This window comes from Macrobrachium nipponense, chromosome 1 (assembly GCF_015104395.2).
Source record: "Macrobrachium nipponense isolate FS-2020 chromosome 1, ASM1510439v2, whole genome shotgun sequence".
NCBI lineage: Eukaryota > Metazoa > Arthropoda > Malacostraca > Decapoda > Palaemonidae > Macrobrachium > Macrobrachium nipponense.
Window position 1 is genome coordinate 109,554,594 of NC_087200.1, and position 9,487 is coordinate 109,564,080.

The following is a 9,487-nucleotide window of genomic DNA, read 5'->3' on the forward strand; positions in this document are numbered from 1 at the left end:
TCAATAAAGTTAGGGCACTCAGAATTCTTGAGGAAACTGACACAGTCTGAGTTTGTATTACCTGTGTTCAGTTTCAGGACGGGGGAGGATCCGTTTTGGGTCCGGACATTCAGTTCTAGAAGAAGCGGAGACCAGTTGCTCTTTGGCCAGCTGGGTGCCACCAATGCTACCTGTCCCGTGAAAGATCTTAGCTTGTGTAGGACCTTCATCAGAATATTCACCGGTGGAAACAGGTAAATCTTCTGCCAATTGTTCCAATCTATGGACATCGCATCTGTGGCGTAAGCTAGAGGGTCCAAGTTGGGTGCCACGTAACATGGTAATTTGTGCTTGGATTCCGTGGCGAACAGATCTACTTGAAGGTCTGGGACTTGATTGCAAATCCAACGGAACGACTTCATGTCCAGGGACCACTCCGACTCCAGCGGAGTCGTCCTGGAAAGTGAATCTGCGATGACATTTCTTACTCCTGCCAGGTGGGTGGCTGACAGGTGCCAATGATTTTTCGTTGCTAACGAAAAAATTGCAATCATTACGCGAATTATTTTGCTTGACCTGGAGCCGCCTCTGTTTATGGAGTGGACTACTACTAAGCTGTCCGAGACTAATCTTATATGAGTGTTTCTGGCTGGAGCCAGGCGTTTTAAAGTCAAGAAAATGGCCATCGCTTCTAGAATGTTGATGTGGAACTGGCGGAATATGTCCGACCACGTTCCCTGGACTTTCTTGTGTTGTGAATAGCCTCCCCAACCGCTCAGAGATGCATCCGTGTGGATAGTTAAGAGACAGCGGAGGGAATTGTAGTGGTACTGATTTGGCCAGGTTCCATCGTTCCGTCCATGGACGGAGCCTTTTTGTTAAAATAGATGGAATTATAGAGATCTTGTCCCTGAGTTTGGCATTGGCTCTCTTTCTCCAGACTCGATGGATATCCTTCAGTCTGGCTTTCAATAGGAGATCTGTTACCAACGCAAACTGTAGTGAACCTAGGATTCTCTCTTGAGTACGCCGAGAAGCCTTTTTTGTTCTTGAGGAACTGTCTCGTAGCCTTCGCTATCTCTCTGACCTTCTTGGATGGGAGGGATAGTTTGTGCTTGTTTAGGTCCCATTGGATTCCCAACCATTGAAACCGGGAAGCCGGAATGAGCCGAGATTTTTCCTTGTTCATCTGGAAATCCAGAAATTCCAAGAATCTTATCCCCTTGGCTGTTGCCTTGAGACACTCTTCGTCGCTAGCTGCCCAAATGAGCCAGTCGTCTAGATAGGCTACTAACATTATCTCTTGAGTTCTTAGCTCTTGAACTATCGTTTCTCCTAATATGGTGAATACGCTGGGCGCAATGTTGAGTCCGAACGGCATGACTCTGAATGAGTAAGCTTGTTTTCCTAGTTTGAAGCCTAGGTACGGAGAGAAGTTCCTTGCTATCGGAACATGATAGTAAGCGTCTGTAAGATCTATAGAGGTGGTGATGGCCCCACGGGGAAGTAAGGTCCGCACCTGTGAGACGGTCAACATGCGGAATCTGTCACATTGAATATAATAGTTGAGACGGGACAAGTCCAGAATCACTCTCATTTTGTTCGAGTCCTTTTTTGGGACACTGAACAGTTGTCCTTGAAACTTTAGGCGTTTTATTTCCTTTATAGCCTACTTTGGAGGAGATCTTTGGCATAGTCTAGAAGGTCCGTTGTCGGAGTCTGGTGAAAACTGATCGGTGGAGGGGGTCCTTTCTCCCATTTCCACCCTAGACCTTTGGAGACTATACTGTGGGCCCATGGACTGAAAGTCCAATGGTCCCAGAAGAGATATAATCTTCCTCCCACCTGCGGGCTCTCACTGGTTGGCTGCAGGTCTGCTTCCTCTGCCTCCTCAGAAGCCTCTACCTCTTGCTCCGCCATGTAGCTGGGCGCCACCTCTGGCTCTGCTACTTCCAGCATGCCTATTGTAGCCAAGAAATGCGCCTCGTGACTCATAGGAGGGGTTGAAGGCTGGGGAGGTTACTATGGCTGTTGAGGCTGAAGGCTGCTGAGCCAGTGTAGTTTGTACCAGAACAAACTGCTGCTGCGGTTGAGCCTTAGATGTCGAAGGCTTACCGACCTGAGAGACCGGAACTGCTTGCACTACTGCCTGAGGATGAGAGGTCCAGTAGGGATGGAACTTCCTTGGCCTCTTCCTAGGTCTGGATTGGGGTCCCGGGCCATCAAACTTCCTTTTGAAAGGAAGTCCCCAACGGACCCGAAGACACTGGTGAGCTCTGGCTGCCTCATGAAAGACGTTAACTTCGTCTTTTGGGAACAGATTTTCTCCCCATATTGAGGACTTTATGAGTCTGTTAGGCTCGTGCCTTATAGAGGCACCCGACAGGACGTACTTTCTGCGGGCTCGTCTCGCCATAATGAAATCGTACAGGTTCGTTTGGAAAGTCTGCAACAGGGCTTTCGTGAGGACCCAAAACAACTGTTCTTCGGTGTAGGTTGACGGGACCAACTCCGCCGCAGTGACTGAGTTGATCGACCTTCCTAATCTGGTTCTTGCCTCGAATTCCTCTTTGACCAAGTAGTCCGGAATCCTAGGTAGCCTTTCTGCAAACAGGGTGGGGGCGCAATCCGGGTCGAGTTTACCTGCCGTAAACGTAGCCGGAGCGTCATCCCAGAACTCCACATCTGCAGGGAAGAGTAGAGAGGTAGCCTCTATCTCCTTTAGAGCTGGTAAGGGTTTATCCTCTGCCGCAGCTTGCATGGTTAGTTCCGCCACTTTGGTTGTACAGGGTGACGGAACTCCTTCTGGGGTCACAAACATAGTGAAGCTACCTTTATGGGGCGTCAGTTTGGTGTTAACGCATCCCCATTCAGAAAGGGTGCGAACCCATACAGCTGGAGCTTGGTCCCTAGGGAAGATCACTGTCTCCTTCGGAACCTTGTATACTCTGACTAGCGCATGTTCCGCTAGCCTGACGAATCCGGGGAATGGGAATTGGAGACCCTCCATGAAGAACTCAAAGTCCTCCACCGGGCGGGTTCCGCACCCTTCGATCGTCAACTTCCCATATGAGAAAGGAGCATGTAATGCTTGCCGCCACGGGTTGTTATTCTCAAATGGCGGCAGCATAGACGCATCCGGAACTGTCATGGTCAGAGCCGTGGTTCCGGATTGGAGGAATCCGGTCATCATTTCCTCCAGGGGTCTGATCCTCTCGGTCAGGGACGTTATTGTCTGGCCGGAGGTATCCGTACCCGAGGCGAATTGTATCGACTCAAGCCTCTCGTCAACTACTCCTCCTGATTAAATCCAGACTCCGTCGTCTTAGATTTGGAGAACTTGGCTCTCGACCCCTCAGGAGGGGAGAAGCTTTAACAGCAGGCGACTTAGTAGCAGAGGTCGACGGCTTTGGGGCGAAAGACGACTTAGTCGCCGCTGCCGGAGCCGGTTTAGATTCCTTTGGAAGGGATCTTGGTTTTACTGTTTTAATCTTGGGGAATGACCAAAAACCGATCTTTCCCAACAGCTGGAGTTTGGTCCCTAGGGAAGATCACTGTCTCCTTCGGAACCTTGATACTACTGACTAGCGCATGTTCTGCTAGCCTGACGAATCCGGGGAATGGGAATTGGAGACCCTCAGTGAAGAACTCAAAGTCCTCCACCGGGCGGGTTCCGACACCCTTCGATCGTCAACTTCCCATATGAGAAAGGAGCATGTAATGCTTGCCGCACGGGACGGGGTTGTTATTCTCAAATGGCGGCAGCCAATAGACGCATCCGGACTGTCATGGTCAGAGCCGTGGTTCCGGATTGGAGGAATCCGGTCATCATTTCCTCAGGGGTCTGATCCTCTCGGTCAGGGACGTTATTGTCTGGCCGAGGTATCCGTACCCGAGGCGAATTGTATCGACTCAAGCCTCTCGTCAACTACTTTCCTAACCTTCGACATTAGAAGGTTAGCGAATGCCTCCTGATTAAATCCAGACTCCGTCGTCTTAGATTTGGAGAACTTGGCTCTCGACCCCTCAGGAGGGGGAGAAGCTTTAACAGCAGGCGACTTAGTAGCAGAGGTCGACGGCTTTGGGGCCAAAGACGACTTAGTCGCCGCTGCCGGAGCCGGTTTAGATTCCTTTGGAAGGAATCTTGGTTTTACTGTTTTAATCTTGGGAATGACCAAACCGATCTTTCCCAAACAGTTGGAGTTTGGTCCCTAGGGAAGATCACTGTCTCCTTCGGAACCTTGTATACTCTGACTAGCGCATGTTCCGCTAGCCTGACGAATCCGGGGAATGGGAATTGGAGACCCTCCATGAAGAACTCAAAGTCCTCCACCGGCGGTTGGTTTCCGCACCCTTCGATCGTCAACTTCCCATATGAGAAAGGACATGTAATGCTTGCCGCCACGGGTTTGTTATTCTCAAATGGCGGCTAGCATAGACGCATCCGGAACTGTCATGGTCAGAGCCGTGTTTCCGGATTGGAGGAATCCGGTCATCATTTCCTTCCAGGGGTCTGATCCTCTCGGTCAGGGACGTTATTGTCTGGCCGGAGTATCCGTACCCGAGGCGAATGTTCGACTCAAGCCTCTCGTCAACTACTTCCCTAACCTTCGACATTAGAAGGTTAGCGAATGCCTCCTGATTAAATCCAGACTCCGTCGTCTTAGATTTGGAGAACTTGGCTCTCGACCCCTCAGGAGGGGGAGAAGCTTTAACAGCAGGCGACTTAGTAGCAGAGGTCGACGGCTTTGGGGCCAAAAGACGACTTAGTTGCCGCTGCCGGAGCCGGTTTAGATTCCTTTGGAAGGGATCTTGGTTTTACGTTATAATCTTGGTAATGAACCGAAAACCGATCTATCCCAAGCAGGGGTGGACTTAGAGAACCCTCGGAAGGAAGAGGAAGAAGAAGGAGTAGGACTTAAGAGACTACCTGCCTCACTTACTTCCCCACCTACCTCCTCCTTCCTGAGAGCCACCCTTGTCCCATGCTGGAGGGACAAGGTAGCTTTCTCATCAGAAATAACTGCCACCATGTCGTAGCAGACAGTACACGCGTCGGGATGCCGGACCACGTAGCCCTCAAATTGCACGGCGCAGTTGGAATGCAACCGAAAGACTACATGGCCGCAGGGCTTGAAAAGGGTAGCGGGGCACCCTTCAGAATGAATAAAAGAAAACTCTGGATGTTTTCACCTGCTCCGGATTCCCTGCTCCGGATTCCGTCCTCCAGAAGGTAGAGGTCAGCCCAGAGTATGGGGTCTGGGACACGCCGGACCGGAGAGAAGGAAAGTCCTAATCTCTAGTCCAGTCAAACTGAATCAGAAGTTTAAGAATTGTCGTAGTCGTATACTTGAACCATCTACCGTCCCCACCGGAGTGGTGAACGAAACGAGAGAACAGAAACTGAGCTGCGGAAACTTAGTATAATAACTTTGGTGGCGAGTGTGATGGTGAGTCACACTACGTCGGAACCAAAAGGTCCAGAGATATCTATAGAATTTTTATATATATCTGGTAACCAGGAGTAATCCCTAAAGAGCTTAGCCTACTCAGTCTCATAATCTCGTTGCCATAAACCAATGCGGCGGAACCAGGCTGAAACGAGCGGAACAGGAGAAGGTAAATCCTATACCTGAGCCTGAACACATCGGGAAGGGGGGGAGGGCAACAACTCCCAGCCCGATCCATTTCTTCTTGAGTGAGACGGCGGAGACAACGGGTAGAAGAGACAACTGAGCGGCGGAGCAGTATAAATGTACAATCCGGTGTGCTGCCCGCTGGTTGGTGTGATGCTAGACCACTATCAAGCCGGTGGAGTTACTCACTCGGAGACATCAAGGTGATTATATATAATACCAGTAACCCTCCCTCTCCGACCCCTACCTCCCCCACTTGAACGAAAAAACTAGCGGCCGTTCATCGGTAAGGTTACTAGCACCGCGAGCTATAAGACAGCGTCAAGCAGAGCCGAGCTGGGAAGTGGGAGAGAGAGAGAGAGAGAGAGAGAGAGAGAGAGAGAGAGAAGAGAGAGAGAGATGATGTGGTGGTGGTGGGGGGGGATGTATGTGTGTATGGGGGGGGGTGTCGGTCATGATCACTTGGCCACAATACCCGATCAGAGATAGACACATACTGGAGGCTGTTTAGCCTAATACTACGGGGGTAGTAGACCGACTGGGCCCATGGCCAGTCATGACTGGTACAGCGACCGATCGGTGATCACTCTCAAACGGAAGGTCATAGCCTACTACTAAAGGGGGCAGGAAGTGGTAAGCCCGCTGTTATCCTAAAGGAGGCTAGGCCAAGGCAATACTCTTACCAGACCACCCAAAATAACAATATAATATACAATACAATAATGAGGGATCATGGAAAAGTTGCAAGAGGAACATAAGGTGTCAGGAGAATACCCAGCATGGATCTAACCTAACTCTCCGAGATCACTATGGATCCGGTCAGGTAGGCCAGATAAACCTCCAAGGACGTCATGGCGTGGACGGTAACACTCAACCAAACCCTCCAAAATCGAAATTTCGACCTGGTCAGGTAGGGAGGGTAGGTCCAACAATATGACAAGAGAGACTCTCTATCCTTGATGCCCTCCCCGCAAGCACCGTAGCGCCGACGGGGGGAGAAGCCTAAGGGGTAAAGGTGTAGGGAGCACCTGGCCTACCTTCCAAGACTTAGTTTAGGCCTGGTCGGGTAAGCCAGGGGAGGAAAGCAACACTTCCAACCTCTCAGTGCATATACAATATAATATACAATAAACAATATAATATACAATACAATAATGAGGTATCATGGAAGAGTTGCAAGAGGAACATAAGGTCTAAGGAAAATACCCAGCATGGATCTAACCTAACTCTCCGAGATCACTATGGATCCGGTCAGGTAGGCCAGATAAACCTCCAAGGACGTCATGGCGTGGACAGTGGGCACTCAACCAAACCCTCCAAAATCGAAATTTTCTATCTGGTCAGGTAGGGAGGATAGGTCCAACAGTATGACATGAGAGATACCCTCTATCCTTGATATCCTCCCCGTTAGCACCGTAGCGCGGACAGGGGGACAGGTAAGGGTATAGGGGTAGGGGCACCTAGCCTACCTTCCAAAACTTAATCTAGGCCTGGTCGGGTTAGCTAGGGAAGGAAAGCACTCATCCAACCTCTTCAGTGATATGAAAATCATGAACGTGCATAAATCAAAAACCCATCTGGTTCGCATTAAAACAATAACGCATGCATGTCTCGTATCGGCAGAGAGAGAAGACTCCTTCCTCTACGATGATAAATATGATAGGCTAGCTAGTAGCTCTACAAGGCACATATATAACACATTGATAAAAAATGCGCATAGAGGGGCACAAACCCGCTCTTGAGGAGCTGGGAAGAAGCCAAAGCTAGAATATGAGTTATTGAAATTTTAGGAACCCAGAGGACGTCATGAGCGTGTTAGGCTACTTTAAAAATACGAACCAGATCCGAACTCAGTCGGCTGTGAATAAGCACGTGATACGAAACGATAACCGTAATGCAAAAATATAAATTAACATAAAAAAACATAAAAATAAAAATAAAAATAAAGGAAATAACCAGTAATAATAATGCACGCGTCTGATGATGCACCCAAATGGTGGATGAACTGGCGGCACCCCAGTACATTTTTTAAGGGACCGAAGGCTAAAATTGGAATGCTTCGTAACCATACGAACAATTACGAAAACACAATTTGAATACTCAAGTTGGATTGAAGAAGCAGAGAGTTCCACAGAAGACATAGCTTCGGCAAAATAAGGCACCAAGGGTTACGCTAGGGAAGGAAAGCACTCATCCAACCTCTTCAGTGATATGAAAGTTCATGAACGTGCATAAATCAAAAACCTATCTGGTTCGCATTAAAACAAAATAACGCATGCATGTCTCGTATCGGCAGAGAGAGAAGACTCCTTCCTCTACGATGATAAATATGATAGGCTAGCTAGTAGCTCTACAAGGCACATATATAACACATTGATAAAAAATGCGCATAGAGGGGCACAAACCCGCTCTTGAGGAGCTGGGAAGAAGCCAAAGCTAGAATATGAGTTATTCAAATTTTTAGAACCCCAGAGGACGTCATGAGCGTGTTAGGCCTACTTTAAAATACGAACCAGATCCGAACTCAGTCGGCTGTGAATAAGCACGTGATACGAAACGATAACCGTAATGAAACTATAAAATTAACATAAAAAAATAAAAATAAAGGAAATAACCAGTAATAATAATGCACGCGTCTGATGATGCACCCAAATGGCGGATGAACTGGCGGCACCCCGTACATTTTTTAAGGGACCGAAGGCTAAAATTGGAATGCTTCGTAACCATACGAATTACGAAAACACAATTTTGAATACTCAAGTTGGATTGAAGAAGCAGAGAGTTCCACAGAAGACATAGCTTCGGCAAAATAAGGCACCAAGGGAGCAACTGAAGACGCATGCGAACACACAAAGGCTAATTACAGGAATGAAGATGGCGGGCAGGTAGTAGTAGTAGTAGCGAGAGCGAGTGGAAGGTAGGGGGAGTAGCCTTTGTAATGGCTCTCGCCGTGGGAGGGATTTTGAAAGGAATCCTCTAATTGGCAGAAAACCTGTGAGTAGTGGCTTCCACTCGCCCTAGTGCTTATACAGATGCCCTTGGGGTGTTCGAGCTGAGGGTAGTAACTTTAGCATACCATGCTAGCTTTTTCTCTGGTATATTTAGGATCTATTTATACTTAGAAAAGTGAGCTACAGGAACTTTTCACCGGCAGACACAGGTCGAACCCAGAAATTATCATCATAACATCAGATTTTTTTAGTTATAATGGAGGTTGCTCATGACAGACAAAAATTAGGTCTTCATTTTCAATTCATGACTACCCTCAGAAAATGATGCACTATTCTAGGCAGTACAACCAATACTACAGGAACACTTGTAACTTACAATTTCTAATTTTACAAAAACTATCATTGTAACATTGCAACTAATTTGCAAGAAAATGGCAAAAAATAACATATATTATTAGTAACCTGAGTACAAGCCATCAAGTTTATGCTGGTTCTTCACATATAACCTACCTAAAGACTGGAAGGAGACTTGTTGCAGTTTCAACAGACCAATTCATATCACAAAGTGTCTTCACCATCTGATAACGGTAATCTTCCCCAGACATCTCCTTGCCAGCAACAGTCAATCTCTCCTTCTGACTCAAATTCATTATTAGCTTTGGTAATACAGACACCCATCTGAAAATTGAAAGGATTAGTGCTGACATAAAATTACTAAAAGTTGCTTCACTAAACAACAAACAGGAAACCAACAAAGAACCAATGTGGCATAATTTTTCAGGAATATCTTCAAGGCTATTAGTTGGACAGTTATGACATTTTAACACAATGTTTATAATACCCCGCCATAATTTATGATGTTATAGGAGTTAGTCAAACTTATATACTTTAGGAAATTATATACTTTTAAGATTTTTAAGT

At 47.5% G+C, this 9,487-nt stretch overlaps 1 protein-coding gene across 1 annotated transcript in view; it reads right to left on the bottom strand.

Annotated features, from left to right (window-relative positions):
• LOC135218906 (Fanconi anemia group I protein homolog) overlaps positions 1-9,264 on the bottom strand; it is a 29,909-nt gene extending 20,645 nt beyond the window's left edge. Inside the window, exon 1 of the mRNA XM_064255349.1 lies at positions 9,077-9,264. Coding sequence (XP_064111419.1) covers positions 9,077-9,216 — 140 coding nt within the window. The 5' untranslated portion in view covers positions 9,217-9,264. The remainder of the gene's footprint in view (positions 1-9,076) is intronic.
• Between the last annotated feature and the right edge of the window lie 223 nt (positions 9,265-9,487).